Raw genomic sequence first — 24,002 nt, forward strand, 5'->3', positions numbered from 1 at the left:
TTTAAAAAAAAAAAAAAAAAAAAAAAATATGTACCCACTTGAATACTTTGATATAATGAAATACAATAAAACTGCAGTTATTAATTGCTAAAAAAAATCAGAGCAACATATATAATAGATGCTTTCTCACATATATCTATAATTAAATTCAAATAAAAAGTCCCTTGAATTTCATTATTTTGTATTCCCGTGCGCAAGTTATAAATAAATAAAGAAGGTTATGAGAGCGAGATATGATTTTTACCTTATAAGAATGTTACTTGATGAATAAGATTCAAGTTAGATTAAGAACTGCTGATTAGTTCTAATCCAATGTATACCAAACAGAATAGTCTACGGATATTGTTGTAAACTATATATTAAAAAGTACAATGTTATAATTAAGATTGTAAAGACCAAAAGCAATTTAAAATATACAAAATTAATTACGCATTTTAAAAATGTTTAGTGGATGTGTTGTGAATAATGCAATTTGTTTGGAATTTTAGAATTTATAATCGATAACAAATGCAACACTGTTGATTTGTTGGTGGTGAGATTGTTAACGACATTACATGCTGTGGGAATTGCGCTTGTACTTTAATAGACTTAAACAAATATATTAAGTAAATTATTGCAATTTAATAATTGATTTAATAAACAATAATATAAAGAAAATCAGCTTTAGGAAATAAGCATATCTTTTTTGACTTTAGAAGGAATAGCTGTAAAAATGTCGCAGGAAAATCAAGGTAACCAGTTAGAGGAGATACAAAAACAAATATTCGATGCAATTGCAAAAAACGAGACTAATGTTTTTAAGCAATTAATAACACAAGCTAAGGGAGGAGTAAATTTTGTGGACGATGGCGGGATGACACCACTTCAACATGCATGTTGCAAGGGTAACAAAGAAGTAGTGGAGTTACTATTAGATATGGTATGACATTGAGTGGGCCCTCTTGAGTACCCACGTGTTTTTAGATTTTTATGAATATGTTTCAAATATATTATATAATTTTAGGGTGCTGATATCAACTACAATAAACATGGTGCCAATTATACCCCTTTGCATTTTGCCGCGCTTTCGGGTAATACCGAATTATGCCGACTTTTACTAGATGCTGGCATAAACCCAAGTAGCCTAAATAGTGTTTCTAGAACTGCTTCCCAAATGGCAGCATTTGTTGGTAATCATAGTTGCGTTGAAGCAATTAATAACTATATATCCAAGGAACAACTAAAATATTACACAGTACCACAAGGCCAACAAACTGAACCAATTTTACCACCAAGCACCCTACAAAGTTTTCATTCATTTGTAATAGAAGTGAATTTACATCCCGTACGCATAGCACTGAATCTGCAGTCTTTGGGTTTAATCAAATATATGTCTGGTCTAAAAAGGGCGTTAGAATTATTATCCGAAAAGGAAATGACGAAATCGCATGATGTGAACGAACTTATGGCATTTAAATATCATTATTTACGTTGGATCTTATCGGAAATAATGCGTTGCGAAGAACAATGTAAAGCTCAGAAGAAAGACAAGCCAGTTGAAGCGGATGCTAATAAAACAGATTTTATTGAGTTGTTTATTAAACGAGCGCTAAAAGAAAACAAATCAGGACAATTGGATTATATAGAATACACAATACGCGATTGTACTCGAGAATTTCGGTTTAGAGAAACGATTATTTTTAGACAAATAGTGTCACAACTAGCTTCCAAAGATGCTTTACCCGCGTTAAATGTATTGCGAAACAATATTAATGGTCTACGTGGATTTGTTGTAAGTATGAAAATGCAATATTTTGTTTAAAACAAATGATTAATTAAACATTTCGTGTTGGCTTTGGTCGTATTAAATTGGTCAGTTGTTATAAACACTTAAGGTACATTTACACCAAAGCGAACGCTTGCGAACAAACGAACTTTTGCAAGTATCATTACCATTACATTTGCTTTGGTGTGGATGCACCTTTACATGTATAAACAATATGATATGATAAACAATATTAATTTATTTAGGAGGAAACATCATTTTGCAGTTCATGTGGTAATGAGAAACCTGATAAGAAGTGCTCAAAATGCCGAGCTGTACAATATTGCGATCGGGAGTGCCAACGTTTGCATTGGTTTATGCACAAAAAAACTTGTGCTCGACCCACATCAAATGCAACACCAACAACCGCATCGGCTACAAAGGAACCAATAGATGTTAGTGAATTACGTGAAGCAATTGCTGATGTCACTGCCAGTTAAACACAATTTAAGTTAGCCACATCACTGTGTTATTAAGAATTTTTCTTTATTGGAAAAACTTGTGTTTCTTATGTTTTTGATTTGTTCATTTGTAAAATGCAATAATATATTTAGTCATTTATATTTTGGTTTTATGCTTTACTTTACTTAATATTGACAATTTTCTAAATCTGAAAAAAATATAGAATTATATTAAACCAATTATAAAAAAATGCAATAAATAAAAATTCAATAGAAATTCAATATTTTAGCAAGTTTTGCGTTGTGTTAGTACTTTTTGTTTAATATATTTTTGAATTTATAATTTAAAAATTAAATGAGAATTTTTGATATATAACTTTTTTAATTACTAACTATTGAAGGAAAGTGGTTTCCGTTGAAAAGAACAATTGTTTTTATGACAGTTTGCGTACTGTACGCGTATTGAGCTCATAGTTTGTAAGGTATACTTTTAGGCAACAAATTAAATATATGCTTATTGTATTTACAAAAGTACATAGCATTCATTTGATATACACAAAAAATTTTATATATATATATATATGTATATGTACCACAAATATAATATATAATTTTCGGATATAATTGTCAGTATTTTTTTTATAATTGGCAATAATTAAATTTATGTAATTAAATTACTTATGATTTAAAAAATATTTCCAGAAATATAAAATAATATTAAAATATCAGAACAATGTAAAACAAGTATGAAATAAAAATCATCAAATTAAAAATTAATTATTTATTTTTTTTAATTTTACAAATATGTCATACCGTAACGAAATATTATTAACTAAAGAAGAAACTTGATTGAAGTGACCTGTGAGAAATTTCATTTGAAGTACTTCCACTCCCATTGACGATGGCGACTTCACTTTCAAAGAACAAGGCTTCAAAAATTTTACCAAATTTGGACTCTCTTCTAGGTTTCTGCATTAGTTATTTTCTATTGATAGTGGAATTGACCCCCATACGCTCAGCAGTGGTCAATGTGAAATTGGGCTTTTTTATAAAATAATACTATTAACTATGTGTTATTATAGTTCCATTAGTTGAAATTGACTAATGATATTGTATATTTGTAGGAAGACAAATAATAAAGTGCCTTGGTACATCCGCACAGCACAAATGACATGCTAAGGTCTCTTAGAATAGACCCGGACAAAAAATACTTAAGGGACAGAGCCCTGAAGTTATTCGCGAAAATCGACAGCCTGCCCTACTTAGCACTATCTGATCTCAGAATCGTCACTTATCGAACGGGGCGGTATGTAGATCTTAGATCAGTCATCGAATAATCACGAAGCTTTTGAGGAATACATAAATTAGTCAGTGAGAAGAGTGGGACTCTGCAGAAATCCCTTAGCTATCAAAGAGTAAAAGTGCCTAGATGCACTAACTCGAATAAGAATAAGCTCCAGTGGTTTTATCACTGAAAAGCAAAAACTCATAAGAATTCAATAATTTAGTGCGGCAGACTAAGTCCTTTAAATAATGTTATGCCAAGTTGATGATAATGACCTATGCTCTTACAATAAAAGATGTGCGTTATAATAATAAGTTTACTAAATGTGTTATCAACTATCGAACTCTAGAGAGTTGAAGCCTCATTTTTAAAGTTTTACTTTAATAAATTACAATAAAATAATCAATTAAAATAATCAATTAAAAAATAGATTATGAAATAATTACGAATCAATTTTGTATATGCTTAACATATACATATATTATCAAATTGGATATAAATTTTTAATAACATGTTTTAATCGTTTTCATATACACAATTTGCAAACTAATAATTTTTGCGCTTTTGTTTAAATTTATTTTTTAATTAGTAATAAATTAAAAAGTTTATGAAATAATTAATTCCGAAAAGTGGTTACTTCTGCATGATCGCCGGCGCTTTTTTGAAGAATGTGTCAAAAGCGTACCCAGAAGTCGTTTTAATCACAGATTAATATTTTAATTAATGCTTTTATGCTAATATTAAACTTTAAATATTTAAAAATCTCTTAATACTGAATCAATGTGTTAATAATTGAATAAAACTGGTATGGAATCCCGATTATTTATGCAACGTTTATAGTTTATTTTAAGATAAATATTAAAAAATATTAAAACAGTTTCAGTTTTGTTCTTCATTTTGAAAACAAATAATTGACAAAAATAGATTGTATATTTCGTGCATTGAACAATAAGTCCGATATCCATTCTATACAACAATTGAAAGGATATGTGTCTCTCTTATGTTAATTTTATACTGTCTGTAGTGAATAAGGTCTATAATCCACAATTGACTATAAGAGAATTAGTTTTATAGAGATTTTTAGCAAATTCAAAATACTGTCGATATTCAGAATAGTCAAGAACCCGTACATTGAGTTAATCCATACTATTAACCTATTTAGTCAAATGTTTTCCGTTTACTAATTTTCCTTAGACATAAATAAAATTTATTGTATCCTTTTTTTAAGATTTTCTTTTACAAGACTCAAGCATAGGTGGTCGACATATTGAAATTAAAGATTTAATAATATATTAATCTATAGCTATATGATACATACATAGTAGTTTATTACATTATTAGTAAAACTAAAAATCACTATAATAAGAACAAAACAGAGCCTATAACTGAGACTTTTCCGAGTTAGTGCATCTGGGCACTTTTACTCTTTAATAGCTGGGGAGTTTCTGCAGAGTCCCACCCATCTCACATATTAATTTGTGTATTTCTCATAAGCTTCGTGATTATTCAATGACTGATCTAAGATCTGCATACCGTCCCGTGCGGTTAGTTATTACTCTGAGATTAGATAGTGCTAAGTATGGTAGGGTATACACTAGTATTTCAAATTTACAAATTTATGGGAGATGAGATTATGACTTTCTAATTAAGGATATTATAAATTTACATTATCCGATGTGGCTATATAATAATCACATTCTGAATTTGATCTATATTTTCATTTAATTTTTAGTGCTACTAATTTATTATTGATCTGATTTGGTAGCACTCATTTTTAATTAATGGATATATCAATAAACAAATTGACAGCTTCTTTAACAATAAAAATTCACAAATAATAGCGGCAAGACAATTGCGCCCCCAAAGAGATAAATATCTCTGCAGATATTTATCATTGTATTTATTAATCTAAGTTCCTTCAGAAACAATGCTATTATTCCAAATCCTTCTCTAACATAACATATTTGTGCGTTTCTTAAAGAACGATTTAAACGATAATTATTTATTTAATTATTAAGAGAATTTAATCGTTACAAATTACAAATGAATAATAATTCACAGCACTAGCTACTAAGGCTTTCGGCTGAGTAAATGGATTATTGTCTATTTCCAGTGAAGTGTTTTCTTTCCAGTACTGTTAATGTCAGTTGCCACTTACTAATTTAATTGATATTGACTGGGATTAAACATATTTCTTTAGATTTCTTTCACAAATTTGCTACTTATAATCGTAATAGAATGGATTAGAAGATAGATTAGATGACAGTTATTACTAAATCATTTTTATAAATAAAATACAATTTTGTAGTAAATCTACTAATAGTTTAATTTCACAGCTAATTAACAAAAAAATTTAAAATGGAACATATAAGTCAAATACGCCTAATGGTCAGTTGGGTAATGAACACTGAGCTTCAAATTTGGCAGGACACGAGCTCAACACTTGGTAGTCTCAAAAAAAAAATTTTTTACGATTAATTAAATATAAGAAATAATTCAAAGACCACTGATGATAAGTATTTAGCAATACTCTGACCAACTGCATGGTCAGCCAAAAATTTAGTTAAATAAAATAACATAAATTTTTCTTGTTGTTGTTGTTCACCACTTTTCCGAACCTTCCAAACAAATACAATAGTATCTATTTAAATAAAATAGTCACTATTATCATAACTGACGTTTAATTACAATTATAGTCTCAGGGTTTAGCAGTCTGAAAAAATGTTTCACTGAACCTTTATTTTGGACACATAAAACATAATTTTTAAATGCTGCTCGAATGTTAGTCTTTGCATTATGATTTGGCAAATATAATAATATTTACACTATTAATATTTATTTATATTATATTTTATATTTGTAAATATTTATATTTACAATAAATAAGTATGAATATAATAATAATATTATATATTTGATTAATAGACAAATTAATTATCAGTTAAGTGATATAAGTTTATTCCATAATAATAGCATACCGTGTAAGTAATGCCCCTAGTGGGGCATAGCGCCACAACTATTCTCTTAAACCGCACTCTGTTATGTGATTCTCTGCATATATCGTTCCATTTGCGAAATGACAGTGCGCTTCTGTCATTTCTCTTTCAATTTGTCCTTCTTCAAGTTAAAGCTGGTGCACCAGGGCGTCTGCTGTCTTGTGGGTTCCATGTCAAAGCTTGTCGTGGAATGTATTTATTTGGTAGTCGGATACTAAGCCCCATTCAATTCCATTTTCCCCATAAAAAAGTTCTGCATTTGATATGTGGTTAGGTTACCATATTTCTAGGATTTTCCGCAGGCATTTATTTATTTAAGTATATATAAAAAATATATTTCAAAGATATTTAAGTATAAATAAGAATGCTATAACAAATATCAAATATATATGTGTGTGTATTTACTAACCAACTAGATATAAATATACTCTATAACAATATATTGTTTTTATATACAAAATCTTAAATCTGTTAAATGTTTATTTTATTTTTGCTTTATAAATAAAATTAATTAAAATAAAATAATAAATGGAAACTACTAAAACACGGCGCCAGCAATTTCCGACACGAACCCAATAATTGACCTCACATTTATCTATTTCTTAAGTAATGCCGGAGTAGGCAGAGGAAATGTGTGAGTGTCATCAGCTGTACACGAGAATGGCCAAGATAACGACTACAGAAATACGCACGGTTTTTCATTTTTATTGGCCTCAATTGGTTATATTTGTAGTTATCACCTTTAGTACCAATTATATTAACTAAAAAAAAAAAAGAGATTTTCTCTAACAGACATGGAATACGAATTCATTGAATTTATGTTATTATCATGTTAAGAAGCGACAAATCTGTCTCCCCCGTAAGAGCAGCTAACTGTTATCTCAGTGGCAGCAGCAAATTGATAGGTAAGCAACAAAGACGGTAACAACAAGTTCGAACGCAACTACATCAACAGCAACAACAGCAACAACAGCAGCAGCAGCAGCAGTAAAGGCAGTGGAAAGCAAGAAGCGAAGTAGTTGTCGGTAAACTTGAAATACCAAAGAAGCCGTCAAATTGCCGTTCATAATGGATGTGTTATCGACAAAATTGTTTTAACTACTGGATTTGGTTAAGTTTCTTTTGAGATTCCGCTTTGAGAGTTTTTTTTTCATTTCATCTGTCGTTTTAATAAAAATTGGTAAGAAACACCAACAAGAAAGCCACTCAAAGACGAGCGCCATAGAGTGACGTTACCTCCTGGTCGTTCTATAATGGACCGAAAGCAACCACATTTATTAATGGTGTGTGGTGTGCGATATTGACAAACTAAAACGTACCAAGTCGAGTTTATATCACAGATAGTTTTTAGTCATGACTAAAAAAAAATACAAGAAATGTATACAAAAAAAAAGCTGTTATCACAACATTATAGCTTTTGTTTTACATATAAATAGTTTCTCAATTTTAATATTTAATTTATATTTAAATTTTATTTATTTATTTTTATACTTTGTAGTAAAATGTTTTACATTTGAAAAGATGTTATTTATTGACCCATTGTTCCAATATTTCTTACTAGATCGGTTTTAAATAATTTACTTAAGTTCGTAAAATATTTTATATAATATGAGAATGTATTAAATTCAAAAGAGAATAATAAAGTTAATGATGTGTTAAAATTTGGTCACATGAATGGCCTATTATTTTAATATTAAGAGATGATGATTTAAAAAAAAATTTTATGAATAAAAGATTTGTGCTTGACGTATAATCCGTATCCCCTTAACAGTGGCGGCGCTAAACCAACTCTGCACGTCGGCGACATCAGAATTGCGAGGCCCCCTTTATAACCCAGTTGTAAAACTAAATTAGTTACATTCACTAATACGACAAAGCATGATTGAAAGTTTTATTGCTAATTAAATTAAAATAAACACAAATTAAATTAAATAAATTTTCCTACTTTTAGTCTCACTCAATTTTTTTTAAATTATATCATAATTTGCGCCAGCTGCTATTTTTGCTTCAGTTTATAGAATTTCCAATGGAGTTAGTCTCTCTTGGATCATCATACTTTTCTAGTACGTCTTAATCAATTTTAACTTTGAGAAGCTTCTTTCCGTCGAAGCTATACTGACTGGAACTGTGAACATGAATCTGATTACATATATATTCGGAAATACTTCGAATATAGTTAATGACATTATCAAACCAAATTGTTCAAAATATTTATTAAGTGCTTAAAATCCACAGTCGGTAACTTTTGACATCGCTGACGCCTAGCGACGCCACTGATTTTTCAAAAGAACAAAATTAAACAATTTTGGTTTAGACCTTATATTAATATTAATATTAAACTTATTTAAAAATAAGACCAAAATTCAAAATTTGTTAAAACAAAAAAACAAAATTAAATAATCTTGTATTAGATCCAAATACTATTTGAATTTATTTTAAACTTATTTAAAAATCCTATTGTAATAATAATAACATTAATAAGCCTTGCTCGACGTCAATGATTTCGAGCAGCCTCTTATACTGTCGCTTCCACCTTTCGCGCCGCAACGCTGCGTCCTTTATATCAGTTATGCTTATATCAGTGCTTATTCATCTTCCTAGGGGCTGCAAAATGGTATTTATTTCATTTAACGTTGACCTTCGCCATGTTGTTTTTAAACGACCTCTTTCTCTGCTACCTTGCGGGTTGTATACCAACGCCTGTTGTCAAATTTTGATAGGAGCCTTTCGAAGTGTATGCCCGATCCATCTAAATCATTTTTTGCGAATTCAAGTTTGACATCTCTTACATTTGTTCCGGTCCAAAGGTCTTGGTTTGATATTCTGTTTGGTCAGTAAATACACAAAACTCTGTGGAGATAGCGGTTGACAAATATTCTCAGCTTGCTTTGTATGTTTTTCGTAACTAAGATTTTTATCTTTGTGCATAAACTATAGGTATTGGAGCTCCACACTTCACGAAGCCATGTACAAGTGCTCAGTGCTTTATTTATTCTATTTATCACGTCTTCCGCTGTACCTCCATTTTCAGACACGACACTCGCTCAATGGTCTCTGTTTGAAATTCAAAAGTTCGTCATTAAGTTTCTGCTGCATATTATTAAACCGATGTGACAACTTGCATTTGTCGTCAGCATAGTCCTAACATTCTAGCCTAATGTTCAAATGGGTTCGGAAATTATGGTGCTTTCAACTTGATGTTCTTGAAATTGTTTCGATGGTTTTGTCAAAAACCTCATTCACGTAAAATTGTTGCTAAATTGTTTCGTTTATTTTTATTTTTATTAATTTATTACAATTTTTGCTGTCGAGTTTTCGGTTAATCTGGCTCTGAAAGGAGGACTACTACCTTTTCTTTTTCAATAAAAATGTTTTAATTGGTTTACTATTACTTATATGTCTGGCTGCATTTTTTTCAAAGATATTTCTTTGACAACCTGTATCTCGGTTAATATTAATAATGAAACTCTCCTGTTTAATAGGAAGAAATCTAAGAAATATTCGGATTTCGAGGAACATATTTAGGAAACAATTTGTATTAGGATAATTGCGTATGAATTGCGCCTTAAATTATTATCTGCAATGAATAAAAATGTCGTTTGAATTGTGAAATTTTGTACAAAATCTCTTATAAAATATACCTAATAGGGGTATTGCACGAAATGCAAGAATGCTATACTATAATTACAAAAGTGCGAGAGCACCTCTATTACAGAATTGCAACATCAAAATTAAACAGCTGTTACGTTGCAAGCATATATACATAGGTTTAGGATCTAAACTTTAGGTGAGGCAAGATTGCAAGGAATTGCAAGAAATTTTGTGCGTGTATTTTGTTATTGTCCATTGGAAGCTCATACAATCTGTGCATTTCGTGCGCCTTGCAATCAATTTCCAAGACAGCGTGAATACCCCTAATGTTTATTGGTGATAAAAAACTTAATTAATTAATTTACAATATAGAACAAAGTTAATTAATGATTTATTTTGAAATAAATTACAGTAAAGAGTAATATTTGATAAAAGATAATTTCATTGATTACAACCAAAAATAAATCAAAAATGCTAATTTGTTTTGATATATATAACATACGAACAATACACCCGAATATCATTAACTGAATAGCAAAATAATTTAACAATTTGAAAAACAAATATTTTATAAATGTTAAATATTGTTAATTAAAAGAAAAATATTAGCTATATTTTTTGCTTTTCTTTTGGATCAAATTGGAGCATATATTTACTTCAACGCCCAAGAAGGAGCTTCTGCTGATCCATAAATAAGTAAATGTCCTATTTGTCCGTTTACAAATAGCAATATGATGCATATAATGGTTGGTCCAATACCGCAAAAAGTCTATAAAAATTAAATTATATTCAGTAAATAGCTTCAACATTTATGTACCAACCATGTCCGACGTTCGAATATTCGTATATCCTTGCACAATTGCATTTGGTGGTGTGCTAACAGGAAGCAAGAAGGCAATGCTAACGGCTATACCAGTAGGAAATACAACGTACAATGGATGTGTCTTTATAGCAACAGCCTAAAAATAAAATTAATTTTAAGATGATTTCATATAATAGTAGCTTTATTTTACCATCTCACACACTACTGGTATCAGAATGTTGCATATTGCAACGTTTGCACTGAAAGTTGTGAAGAAAACACCAGTTATAATGCATATTAATTGCACCACGTAGTGGGGAAAGTTTTGTGCAAATGCCAGTGACTTTCCCAACATTACAGTCATACCACTTTGCTTGCTCGCTTCGGCCAATGCAAAACCGCCACCTATACGTTAAATTTAAAGTTAAACAAATAAGAATAAGAAGAGTTAATTTCTCAATATATAGAATTTTATACCTAACAGGAACATTAAACCCCATGGAACCGATTTTTCTAAAAATACCCAATCAATCAGCGAAAATATTTCTCTATTTGGATATTTAGCTATAAATTATTTAAATATAATATTAAACATGATATAATAATTTATAATTTATTTAAACATGTTACATACATATAATCATATTGGTATGTTTTAATTACCTTTTCCTTTGCAAAATCTGACACAAATGTACTTTATTGGGAAAATAAATAATACAAAGAATGCAAGAGTAGTAGGCATAGAGCTTTCAATCTGTCTGCAAGGAAAACATAATAATATAATTGATGAAAATGTATATTAGCAATTGTTCGGACTTTTCATTTAATATATCGGCCCATCCTACGAAAAATCCTGGACTACGTGTAAAGAGCAAAATTATCATAATCAAAAATATTATAACAACTTGTATTTCGTGACATGTCATTGGACCCAATTCTTTGTACTTTTGATTAATTATTTGATTCATAATTGCTATATTTTCATTACCGGCAGAAACCTCTTTACTCTCTTTACTATTTGGACGACCAAATCCGAAATTCGTGATTTCAGTTATTAACCAGATTAAGAAAGTTGCAATAATGCACACAGGCATAGCATATAACATATATATAGGAAAGTCAAGTTTTGCATCAGCCTCAGGAAAGCGTCTAAAAAGTCATTTTAAATAACAGATAATTTTATAATAATGATAGAAATATGTATTTAAAAGCGAATAACATGAAAAAAACGTACGTTTCATATATAGCTTTGAACACCAAGTTGGTATCCGCACCGATTAGAGTAGCACAACCACCAATTGTAATTGCGTATACGGTACTTAAGTAGTAACCTACAGCTATTTTTGATGGAATTTTGCTGACAGATACTAAATATTTTAAAACTTTATGTAGTAAACTTTATATTTAACTTACTCTCTTTCATTTTGCTCTTTCTCAGAACTCAGATCATATATATTTATGATCTTTTGCTATAATAAAATACAATATATAAATATTAACATTTATAAATAGAGAGAAAGAGAGAGAGAGAGAGAATTAAGCTGTAATTAATTTAAATACGTACATCATGAAGCTCTAAGAGGATTGCTTTTATTATTGGGCACATCATTGCAGTTGTTGCCGAATTGGGCATTGACATAGATATAAATGAACCCACCAACACTAAACCTAAATGCAGGCTATAAATAGTAAATATTATATGTATTAATATGTAATCTAATAATATGGAGGTCAAGGTTCACACTGGACTGTAGTGCCAAATAAGAAGAAGGTGTAATTTAATTCTACAAAAGTTGGTGTTAATATGAACTTACCGCCTCGGACTGCAACCAACAATTTTAATTGTAATAAGTGCAATGCGTTGATGTAAATTACAATACTCAACTGTGAGTGCTAGCATAAGTCCACCTAAGAACATAACTAGCGGATCTTTAAAATATTGTGCACACACGGTGTGTGAATCCTAATTTACAAACAAAAAACCAAATAATATTTTTTATTTAAATAATCATGCAATTAAATTTACCAATAAGCCAACCATGGGTAGTAAAAAGGCAGGTATGATTGATGTGATATGTAGCGGTAGCACTTCTGTTATCCAAAAGATGCCAATAACACAAACGATATATAAACAAAGAAATGCCTTAAATAAAGACTGATTGTATGAAATTTTTATATCTTGCAGGTCACTGAAAGTAACTTACATCTTCTCCCGAATTCATGATAAAAATTGGTGAAAGCATTAAAGGGACAAGTATCATTGCTATTCCTCTCCAGTGAAACCTACATATACTCTTACATGCATAACCGCACGAAACTGACTCTGATTGCCTATAATAAATAGATGATTTGGTATTATATATAAAATTTTGAAGATATATTCATTTAATTAGAAAGCGAGAAATTATTAACAATAATGATAGAACTATAACATAATTGTGGACTTACTCATTCTCCATTATTTTTCTTATAACGGTTATAATTACCTTCACCAAAATAAATGCAAATTTCAAATTTTTTTTTTATATTTTAAATAAATTTAATATATTTAATTCTTTTGACATTTTTTTTTAAATTTTATTTAAAAGAGGTTTTTGGAAAAAACAAAAATTTTTTTTTATATTATTTTAATTAATTAAATTTTTTTGTAATTTTTTGTTATTTCTGTCATTAGAACAGATTAAGAGGTCTTCTCTAGATTTAATTCTGGCATTTGTTCACAAAGCTTTAAAGGGCTTCATGTAATCAATAGTGAAATTGGTACAATAGAACCCTTCTGGCCATAGTACCGGCTGTTGGGCTATTTCACGTTAAAACTTTAATAAATAAATAAATATATTAAAATGAAATCATAAACCAGCTGCAGAACAATTAAATTAATTAATTATATATTTTTTAATTTTTAATTGTTAAATTTCAATATTATTTTCATCATAAGTTTATAATGCAGTGAAGACATAATATCTGAAATTATATATATTATATACATTATTGGCTAAATGAATCATCCATCTATTAAATAGCAAACTTACCTCAGATTTTATGAACTAATGGCAAAAAAAAAATTTGAAAAGATGTCAGATTAACACGACAAACCCTTAGAAAATCCTTAGTCCCTTTTTATTAGAGTGTAATATTATATATGGTATATTGGTACAGTTTCCTCCTCGTCTTTAGAGCTACAACTGCGACAAAGGTCATTATAAGAAAGTCTCATAGTATGGTTCCCTATTAAGCAGTGACCCATTTAAGTACCAATACCGTAGTGCTAAGCTTCCGCTTTTGTTGGAATAGCTAACTAGTATGTTTTTTGAAAAAATTAGACCAAATCAACCTAGAAATCTGACAACTGGATTCATCAGTCTATTTTTGTCTGGCTATGTTCAGATATTTTTTTTTAATTGTCAGTTTATCTGTTGCAAGTGGAACGCCAAAATCTGAGAAATGATTATCAAGTAGAAGAGATTTCGAAATGAAATGCCAAAATTCCAGGAATGAATCCATTTTTATTTATATGTATATAGAAATATGTGAATATAATACATGTAGAACTTGAGTGTCTGTAATTAAAATAGAATTTTTTTGAAACTATCTATCAACACCTAAAACTTCGTACAGATCTAGTCGGAAACTTAATGTCATTTTAATGAATACTGAATATACAGTATTCACATATATGTGTGTTGCGTCTTTAAAACCGGATTACTAACACCTTTCCTTTCATAAATTGGGTTTTAGAAATTTCTTTACATTTAACATAACATATAGGCTTAGCAAAGAATGATTTGAAATATGATTTCTTTGGTTTACTTAATTTTATATGTTATTTCGACTGTGTGCAACCTTTTTGTTGCTACAATTAATGGAAATGTTTCTGCTTATTATTTCATTAGTAAACATTAGTATACATTATACAATATTGTTATAAATTAATATACATTATCATTATACATTAGTATTTTATTGTATCAATATTTTCTGTGTATGATTACAAGTCTACTAAGAAAAATATGAAAGCATTTATTAGCATTAGTAAAAAATAAGCTGCAACATTTCAATTAATTTCAGCAAAAAATTGTTGCTTTAGCATACTGTTGAAATAAGTGTTTGCGAAGTGTTGCTTAAACATGTTTCTAAACATGAATAACACTCATCATTTCGGCGTATATGTTGCGAATGACAATTTGTTTGTATTTGCCTTTTATAATTTTTGTACAATTAATATTTATGATATGATTATCTATGATATAAAATTAAATTTAACTAGGAGATGTTTATATTATGATTAGAGTTAAATTGTTTTAATTTATAAATCTATTACAAATTTTAATTGATTTATAAAATAATACAGCATTGTAATTATGCTTTTTGATAACAAAAAACTTATATGCGGCTTAACATATTAATGAAATAAATAATTTATTACTCTATCTTTACAATATTAACCACAATATTTGTTATGCAACAGGTATTAATGATATGTAAAGAAACCCCTTTCCAACCCAGCAGCGCCTGCGATTAGTTCTGAACTAGCGAATTCACTAGTCATCAGGTGTATAGTGCTAGAATGGCAAATTTAATATTGAGATGTCATTGCCGGTATCAATTGTCCCCGTACGATACACCTCGGAACTAGTCTTTTCACTAAAAGGCATAATATTAAAAACAAGAGCACAAAGCGTAGTGCCCTCAATTTGTTTATACACAACAAGCATATGTAAGTAGTGGATTTTTGTTTCAACTGGTGAATCGTTGTATTACGTTAGGATTAGAATATGCACTAGTTCTTAAATAAATAACTATAATATGTAGTTGAATTTCTTCGTTTCTCATTTGTTATGGTTTCCTCTTGTTCAAAAATAATATAAAAGAATGTGCTATTACATTTTGTACAAAAAAAGCCATGAGAAGTATATATATTTTAAGTGGCGATTTTACTCATCCCAACGGACCACTCATTTCACTAGTTCCTTTGGACTAGTTAGTGTACTAGTGCTTAGCGACAATTGTATCCTAAAGAACTGCTGGGAATGGACACTCAGTAGTCTATTCATCCTAAGTTACTAATATAGGTAGAAATAATGACCGACAAACGCCTAAAATGCCACAGCTGTAAGCTATATATATATAATATAATTGTTATTAATTTCTATGTAATACAACAAATTTAAAATGGAGTGAAAATAAAGCTTAAATACTACTACTATAAATAAGGACCCTCTATTCTTTGTATTTGTTATTGGTTCTAATGCATATACTAGAATCTCTTATAAATTTGAAAGTAGGTATATCTTTAATTTCAATAAGAAAGCATAAACAAGCAACTAAGCATAAATATTGGGGCAAGCATCCTTATGCTGTCGTACATAGCAAAAAGAGCAAATATTATATATACTATACTATACTACGACTAAGTAAAAATATCAAAACTATAGACTGAAAATTAGGAACAAGTTATAATTTAAGTAGCAAGCAAGTTTTTATTTTTGAGAAATGTGATTTAGTTTTAAGTTTGCAATCGAGAATAATGATTCAACAGATCTTATATCTTATCTATATATATAAATATATGTCTATATATATATATATTAAATCCTTTAACTCCTAGGAAAAGCATAGAAACGCAACAAATATCTTCCACTCCATACGATTGGTGGCCAATAGCTTCAACTCCACCAACTTTTTCGCATGTGTGGCATTTCCGTGTCAATTTGCGTTCTCCAAGTGTGTGCAGGTCTGCCCCTTCTTTTGCTATCCATCTGGTTCCACTCAATTGCCATTCTTGTGGTGTCACCAGTCGGTCTACGCGAAGTGTGACTGAACCATTCCCATTTGTGTTTTTTGATTTCGGTTCTTATAGATATTTGTTGAGTTAAAGACAATATGTCATATATACAATTATAATTATTATTATGAAATTTAATTAATGTGATTAAGTTCTTTGTGATTGTTTGAATTTGCAAAAAGTCTTAACAAAAGCTGTTGTAATGAAACAATATATTTTATTTTTCTGTCTTTTCATTTTATTTCATTTAAATTTTAATATTTATGGAAATTAATTTTCTAACCATTTTATAAAGCTTTATTACTTAAACTTAAAAAGTACAATAAAATTTGGCAATTAAGGGCACCAAATAATGATATTCAATTAAACTTAGAAATAATATACAAATATATAAACACAGCAATATTGATTAAAATCATTAATAAACTAATAAAAATATACAAAGGATGCAAGAACTGATGATGTCTATCCATACATACAAATATGGTCTATAATACATTACAATTATATTCTAACATAAATTATATAAAATTAAAAAGCTAGAATTGCTGATATGCTGAAGTTGTTACGTTTGCTTTGTGCGGGCTGTGTTGAAACTGACGATGGTTCCGTTGTTATTGTTGTAGGATGATTTGCAGTCGTAGAAGAGATTTTCTCCGCTCTTACTTCTTCCATTGGATCATTTATTTGTGCACTACCGCATGGGGATAGTTGCGCAGGTGTTAAGCGTGCCAGCGAATGTGTAAGTTCATGTGGGAAAGGCATATGTGTTTGTTGTTCTATAAGCATTGGATGTAAAAGTGGGTTAGGATTTCCGAAATAAGCTGCTGTCGAATGGATTAAAGCTTGTTGATGTGCTAACGGATGATGTAAAAACATATGTGGAGAATTCTGACGATAAGCGGTTTCATCATAACGTGGTGATATCGTACCACTGGAACTGCCTGAACTTAAATAATACTCGCTGTCATAAGAGTCATTAGCACGTTGGCGTTTTGGTTTTGGTGAGTCTACACTGCACATACTGGAACGATCATCTTCAATCGTTCTGCTTGGACTTGTAGGATTCTCAATTGTTTGTTCATGCTCATCTGCTGCTAAAGACATTTTACGCTTGCAACGTGATTGGCCGGTTTCACGAAAACCTTTAGCAAATGGATTGTTGTCGATTTTCAATTTGGTAATCCGATCATTCTAAAAACAAAAAATGGGAAAATATTACAAATTAGTTACAGAATTAGTGTAATGTTTATATAAACTAGTGGAAGTAATATGAGAACTGGCGTCTGTAGTTTGACTTGACATGTTCGACCTGACATTTTCTATCAGAAAACAACTTCAAATGTCATTCAAAATTTTGTACATGAACACACCGAAAATAGTATATTTTAGTAGCATTTTAGTAGAGCTAAAAATACCAGACTGGCGTCAAGCAAAGCTAATAAATAAGAAAACATTTTAAATGTCTGGACGACACAAGTGGTTCTACACAGCAAGTGCCTAAAATTGAGTTGCTACAAACTATTTGACAAGGATCTTCAAATATATTTAGTATACTCGTAGACGAAGAAATGAATGGCAAACGGCAAATGGCAAAAACTCTTACTAATACGCAAAGGCGTGAACAACACATTAAAACTGTGAACTAACCCCGACGACCACTGCTGAGTTTTTATTTTTAGTAAATGTTTGAGTCACTCTCTGTAGACGGTCTTATTAGTGGCGTAAACTCAAGTGGTTGTCTTACGCATAGCTTAGACGGCAATGCTAATGAGATAATTAAATGAACGTCAAGTAATGGCAACCCACTGTGCCTTTATCTCGACGAAGAAATCTTGAATGAGCAGCAATTGCAGTTGTAGTTGCTGTTAAAATTCGTTAAAATTCGTTAAAATTCGTTAAAATTGCATTTGCACAAATATTGCAGTGAATTTGTTAGTTTTGTATGTTAGCTTGTATGCAAATGTATCAAAATATATGTATAGTATGCCTTGATAGCAGAATTGATATACTAACCTGATAAGCAGTTACAGCAACAAATTCGGTCTCAGGAAAGACGAACGCCTGCTGTGGTGCCCAAGGAATTTGTGCAAGATCGGAAGTACGAATTATATGCAGACGAGGTTGATATTTATGCATGCTAGCCAAAACGATCTGTAAAGAATAAGAACAAAAAATTAATTTAATGCAAAAGGGTTCTTGGTCAACAATTTATAAGATTACATAAATAATAATAATTTATTTTATTTAATTATGAGAACTCTAAACTTACATGTCCATTGCTATCCAAAGTGTTGTTAGTTAGTTTAACCTTATTGAAAAGTATAGCTTGTGATTGCCAATGTGAGCCGGTGGCTGGACTATCTGGATGCAAGAACATACGTTGTGGGCTTTGTGGTTCTGCGCCGCCTGCCGGCACCCATTGTGAACCGGAGAATTTGTAACGACAATCACCGATTGGTACCATCTCTAGCAATACGCAATAGTTCGCTTCCTCTTCCAGACCTGCAAGCGAAACGCGCATTGATGGAAACATGCGTCTGTAATTAAAATACAAATGAAATAGAGAATAAATAATGGCAATTAGTTTGAGTAAATTTCTATTTTTTATTCGATTTCTATTTAATTTTTTTATCAATTTTCAAAACTCACATTCGTTAAGTATGAAAAATGTGTTAAAAGCAAATAAAATAAACTAATAAATCACAGATGCGTTCACGGCTAGGTTGTTTCGAGGATAGAGTAACCAAAAGTAGGAGTTAACCAATTGATTTGTGGTTTAATATATTGTGCGGAACGTTGCGTTAGACGCTTGAGAATAGCGTGTAATTATTGGTTTGACATACAAACATACACGCGTTAGAAGCCAACGTAGAGTAATGGACATGTGTATTTCAAGGAGAAAAATAAAAAAAAAATGTTAGTAATAAAGAGCAAAAAAAAATATATGTACATAAATTAGAACAGCAGGAGCACAAAATATTGGCGCCGTGAAATCATTTAAATTATGCCTGAAGAAATTTCTGAGCATCGAGGCATATGTATGAAGCGTGGAAATGTTTGTTCTCAACAGAAAACAAACAACCACAAATGAAAATGATTAATTGCAGTTTAGAATCTTTAGGCAAATGCATAACAACGCTAGAAATTAATGAAGCAGCTAAAATGTGCCAACACCGTCCAGATACTTGGCATTCGAGATAAATTTTGGGCAGCACACACTAACAAGTGGTTATTTTTTACTTATTTCTTTTTTTTTTTTGGTTTGGATACACTTCTTGGTGGGGATGGTGGAGTTGATGATGTCGTACTAATAAACAACAACAACAACAAGAAGAGAATCAAAATGTGTTAGCATTGTCTCATGTCGAAACCGCGGGAAACCAACTTTTTAACAGTTTTAGTTTGTTATCGTTCAGCTTTTAATGTATCCAGAATGAGCAACTAATGAGCAAATATGGTTTTTCCCTGGTAGAGAATTATAAACTACAAAATATCTCACACATAAGCTACCAAACAACAGTGTGCCTGTATTGTATCTATAATCAAAATACATAATTATGTTAATTTTAATGAGCTACCATAGGCAGTCATAAATTTTTGAGAAAGATAACAACAGAAGTTCATATATGTATGAGATATTCGTTGTCATTATCATGCTTTTGTGTATAAGAGTATGTCAGCCTCTTTAAATGTCTGTCTGTCTGTCTGCTTGCTTCCATTGCATGCACTGCACCACTATTGTTGAAAGTGTGAAATCTCAGGTAGATGCATTCTCATATTGTCAAACATCTATTCTTACTTTTAAAAAATATTGTCAACACGACCGAACGAACAACTTACAACGTGTAACGATCTTTAATATTTTACGATAGCATTGGCGCCAGGGGCCAGTGGCGGCACTACAGAGCGATCTCTGATTTAACTTAGTTGTGACATAAACAACAACAAAAGCCTGTAAAGACATGAAACGCTGCCTTTGAAGTTCATCACACATTTAATATATTTTAACAGTAGGTACATGATTAGTAACAACGCTTGGAATCAGAAATGCATCCTGCTGTGCGACTGCTCATAAATATCGTTGACGCTTATGCGGTGCAGCATAATCCGGTCAGACGATCTTAAATGATTGCACTTGCACTGTTGCACTTTGACGATGGCAATTTGACCAGTGCAAAGCTTTTCAATAATTCGGAAATTTTGCATGGTGTGATTTGCGCTCCTCAAATTAACCTATTAAAGACACTAAATTGCTTAGTGATTTAGAAATTTAATCTTATTACATTTTCGTTGAATTAAATATTTTTTTTTTTTGCTTATAAGTTAAAAATGTTATTTTTGTATACCAAATACTAGTATTTGGTATATAAATATTATTTAATTTTTTTTTTTAAATCAAATCAAGCAAAAGTATATCAAAATATGTGGGGTAGTGTGTTTATGAGTCGTCAACTACCTGTTGTTATAATTTAAAAATATTGTTTTGTTTGGAATATTTATTTTGGTGCGTTTGCAGTGCAACAGAAGAAAAGGAGACCTTAGAAATTCTGGTATTCTACAGCCAACAAATGCCGGCGCTATGTACTTGAGATTATTTGATTTGCTCTTAAGTTCATTGTTTGTAGGTGCCTATTTGCTTTGTGTTATTGTTTGTTAAGGACTTGTGTCTATTTAGTATTGTTTTTGTAAATATATAAATATTTTACTATAATCTTTTATTACTTTTATTTGCTTGGAAACTTGGTAAAACTGCCTTGTAAACCACACACTTACCTTCCACTTTTAGTGATTATCATTTCTGTGCCGATTTTATGAAACTGTTTCCACAAATCATTGTTCTCCAATTTAGCATCTACGCCTGGGAGTGTTGGACGTGGCGGCATAATCATATGATGGGCTGCCATTGGAATTGGTAAGGGCAACATTGTGGGAAAGGGATCTGAAAATAATATATAATTGTTAAAAATTTGAACGTATTTTTACGTGATGTTATGTATTATATGTATGTAATAAAAAGTATCTTAAAATAACTGCTAAAGAAACTCTCACTATAAAAATTTAAATTTTTTTTATTTTAATTATCTTTACTATATTTATATTTCCAATTAAAAATAAAATTTATCTCCCCAAATTCAGTAAAAGTTTCTTATTTATTGAATAATTATAAATCCATATAATTATGCAGTTAATAGATAAAGAATATCAGCTAGTGATACAAAACTACTGATATAAAACTGCATTCATAATACAATTGTTCGTAATTGTCTATGATTTTTAGGTATAGTCCATTTCATTAAGAAAGGGCTCTGAACAAGAACAAATGCATTTTATAATGCATTTTGTTACTAAAATGTACTGCCAAATATTCTTATACAATATAATTTACTAGACATTTAAAAAGAATAAACAATGATGACCGAATGTTATTAAATAATAATTATAATGTATTTTTTAAGAATAAAGACTGCACAGTAAATTTTCTTTAACTCTTATAATGTATATTAAAAAAATTTTTGAAATATTTAATATACATAATTACTCCCTCATAAAGTTTATTACTGTTCTTTATTAATTATTTTATTTAGTATTAACTAAAATTGTTAATTGTGAACATATTAATAATCAAATATCTTATATGTGGGACACAGCGTGGCATTTTAAAAACTAATTTCAGATTGCTATGAAAAAATTTAATTGAAAACAATCCATTATACATAATGTGAAGGTTTAAACCCCAAGATTCCCATTATCTATGCCAGTAGCTATATACACCGCAAAATATTAATTTAATAATTACGTTTATATATTAATTTCGGTAAAAATTCTATTTTAATATGTACATATTTTACATGGTTACCACAAATCTATAAGTTTTCTATTGGCAACTTTTTATCAGGAAAATTTAAGTTGCTAATTTTGCATAATGAATGAAAATTATATCTAAACCGGCTTCTTGTTAATGTCATAGATCCTTCGTGGTAAGTGGTATTTCATCGTAAGAGGATTTCTTTCTTCTTCAAAAAACAAGAAACTAAAATAATCCAAATATGGCGGGTAATTATGCTTATTTCAAAAATTAGATAATAAAACTGAAATTTTATGTATTAATAAATATTAAAATTTAGTGTAATAATTGTTATTAAAAATCACAACTAATAAAGTTATTTTAATATAAGTTCTAAGATTTTATAAGCCACCTCCTAATTTTAACCTATATCTAATATATCTATTGACATATTAAATAATTAAATTTGATTTTAAAGAGAAGAGAGGAAATTAACGTCTATGCTTTTCTGTGCCTGCGTACGCTTCTGGCGAAATTAAACTGTCAACCTTTGTTTGATCTTAAAAATAAAATCCAAATATCAGTTTATCTTTTTATGTTTTATATATACACAAAAATATCTTTTATAATTATGACACATGAGATCATAAAAATTTGTATGCCGTCGTTACAATACCATAAAAACCAATAATTCTTTAAGTCAAAAAGTCGTTCTGTTCAAAATATTTCAGTAAAGATTAGGAAAGTGTATAAATAAGAGTAATGTTTTTTACATATCTATATAAAAAGGGGTTATGAAGAAACCTCGCAGTTAGTAGAGAGTAAAAGTGTTCAAGTGCACTGACTCAATTAGGCTTTCAACATACTACTAGATAAATTGACGAATAATAATTTAATAAAATCAAATTACTTTTAACAAAACAAATTTAAATAAAGTAAAAAATAAAAAATTAATATATAGAAATAGTGATGTTTATCTAGTAAAAAATATAGCAAATATAAAAGGAGTGAAAATTTAAGGAAACCAAAACTAACTATCTCGCAATCATTTTAAAACCATTAATATATATTAATATAATTATATTTATACAATATATAATTAATAAAATAAAATGGCGTATTTTTAATATAATGTAAATTCTAAGATATATTATAAATTTTTGTTATATAAAATGCCGACGGCACCATCACAATTCTGTGATATTATCTTTCATTCACCTGGTATGCGTTGCATAATTTGCTGTCTGTAAATTTCGTGCGCTAATTGTTGTTGCATTTGTAAATCCACTAATTCATTCATGGTCAACATTGTTGTAAAATAATTTTTTTTTTATATATTTTTATTTTAAAAAGTATATATTTAATTTAAAATTGTTGTTTTAGTATTTTTAAAACACTTGTTTTATGTTTAATCTTTATAACTTAGAACAAAGATCACCACTTTTAATGAAACTGAAACTGAAACTCACACCCGTGCTTAACGTTTCACGTTCGTATCTCAACTGAATAACAAATCCCACAGAACGTACTTTACTCACTTCGGTGCCAAA

The 24,002-nt window shown here is 29.7% G+C and overlaps 3 protein-coding genes across 6 annotated transcripts; 1 reads left to right on the top strand and 2 right to left on the bottom strand.

Annotated features, from left to right (window-relative positions):
• Positions 1-516: 516 nt before the first annotated feature.
• On the top strand, positions 517-2,485 carry LOC119671446 (ankyrin repeat and MYND domain-containing protein 2-like). 3 transcript variants are annotated; one of them, XM_038082077.1, is made up of 4 exons: positions 517-605; positions 662-919; positions 1,004-1,771; positions 2,011-2,485. In XM_038082077.1, the coding sequence occupies exons 2-4, from the start codon at positions 713-715 to the stop codon at positions 2,242-2,244; spliced, it is 1,209 nt and encodes a 402-aa protein (XP_037938005.1). In that variant the 5' UTR covers positions 517-605; positions 662-712; the 3' UTR covers positions 2,245-2,485. The 3 variants fall into 3 exon arrangements, with proteins under 3 accessions (XP_037938005.1, XP_037938007.1, XP_037938006.1); XM_038082079.1 differs by having other exon boundaries at positions 696-919; XM_038082078.1 differs by having other exon boundaries at positions 540-919.
• Positions 2,486-10,550: 8,065 nt separating this feature from the next.
• On the bottom strand, positions 10,551-13,392 carry LOC119672600 (protein I'm not dead yet-like). 2 transcript variants are annotated; one of them, XM_038083697.1, is made up of 13 exons: positions 13,328-13,392; positions 13,084-13,210; positions 12,906-13,022; positions 12,694-12,842; positions 12,444-12,558; positions 12,293-12,348; positions 12,114-12,236; positions 11,696-12,028; positions 11,543-11,637; positions 11,357-11,392; positions 11,091-11,284; positions 10,899-11,036; positions 10,551-10,846 (listed from the first exon to the last, which is right to left on the bottom strand). In XM_038083697.1, exons 1-13 carry the CDS (start codon positions 13,336-13,338, stop codon positions 10,730-10,732), a joined length of 1,611 nt encoding a protein of 536 aa, XP_037939625.1. In that variant the 5' UTR covers positions 13,339-13,392; the 3' UTR covers positions 10,551-10,729. The 2 variants fall into 2 exon arrangements, with proteins under 2 accessions (XP_037939625.1, XP_037939624.1); XM_038083696.1 differs by having other exon boundaries at positions 11,357-11,443.
• A 3,727-nt stretch (positions 13,393-17,119) lies between these two features.
• LOC119672601 (T-box transcription factor TBX6-like) lies at positions 17,120-23,786 on the bottom strand. The gene is made up of 5 exons (XM_038083698.1): positions 23,671-23,786; positions 21,441-21,606; positions 18,937-19,204; positions 18,681-18,818; positions 17,120-17,858 (listed from the first exon to the last, which is right to left on the bottom strand). Exons 1-5 carry the CDS (start codon positions 23,759-23,761, stop codon positions 17,196-17,198), a joined length of 1,326 nt encoding a protein of 441 aa, XP_037939626.1. The 5' UTR covers positions 23,762-23,786; the 3' UTR covers positions 17,120-17,195.
• Positions 23,787-24,002: the final 216 nt, after the last annotated feature.

Source organism: Teleopsis dalmanni, chromosome 1, assembly GCF_002237135.1.
Source record: "Teleopsis dalmanni isolate 2A chromosome 1, ASM223713v2, whole genome shotgun sequence".
Lineage (NCBI taxonomy): Eukaryota > Metazoa > Arthropoda > Insecta > Diptera > Diopsidae > Teleopsis > Teleopsis dalmanni.

What these genes read in the sequence shown, in the direction of transcription:
- LOC119672600 (XM_038083696.1), bottom strand. An exon ending in GTTGGTTGCAGTCCGAGGCG is followed by an intron (nt 12,559 to 12,693) that starts GTAAGTTCATAT and finishes TACTATTTATAG; the next exon opens with CCTGCATTTAGGTTTAGTGT. An exon ending in CAGATTTTGCAAAGGAAAAG is followed by an intron (nt 11,444 to 11,542) that starts GTAATTAAAACA and finishes AATAATTTATAG; the next exon opens with CTAAATATCCAAATAGAGAA.
- LOC119671446 (XM_038082077.1), top strand. Translation starts at nt 713, where the DNA reads ATGTCGCAGGAAAATCAAGGTAACCAGTTAGAGGAGATACAAAAACAA. An exon ending in TGGAGTTACTATTAGATATG is followed by an intron (nt 920 to 1,003) that starts GTATGACATTGA and finishes ATATAATTTTAG; the next exon opens with GGTGCTGATATCAACTACAA. An exon ending in ATGGTCTACGTGGATTTGTT is followed by an intron (nt 1,772 to 2,010) that starts GTAAGTATGAAA and finishes TAATTTATTTAG; the next exon opens with GAGGAAACATCATTTTGCAG.
- LOC119672601 (XM_038083698.1), bottom strand. Translation starts at nt 23,761, where the DNA reads ATGTTGACCATGAATGAATTAGTGGATTTACAAATGCAACAACAATTA. An exon ending in AATTATGCAACGCATACCAG is followed by an intron (nt 21,607 to 23,670) that starts GTGAATGAAAGA and finishes TATTATTTTCAG; the next exon opens with ATCCCTTTCCCACAATGTTG. An exon ending in CTTTGGATAGCAATGGACAT is followed by an intron (nt 18,819 to 18,936) that starts GTAAGTTTAGAG and finishes TATTCTTTACAG; the next exon opens with ATCGTTTTGGCTAGCATGCA.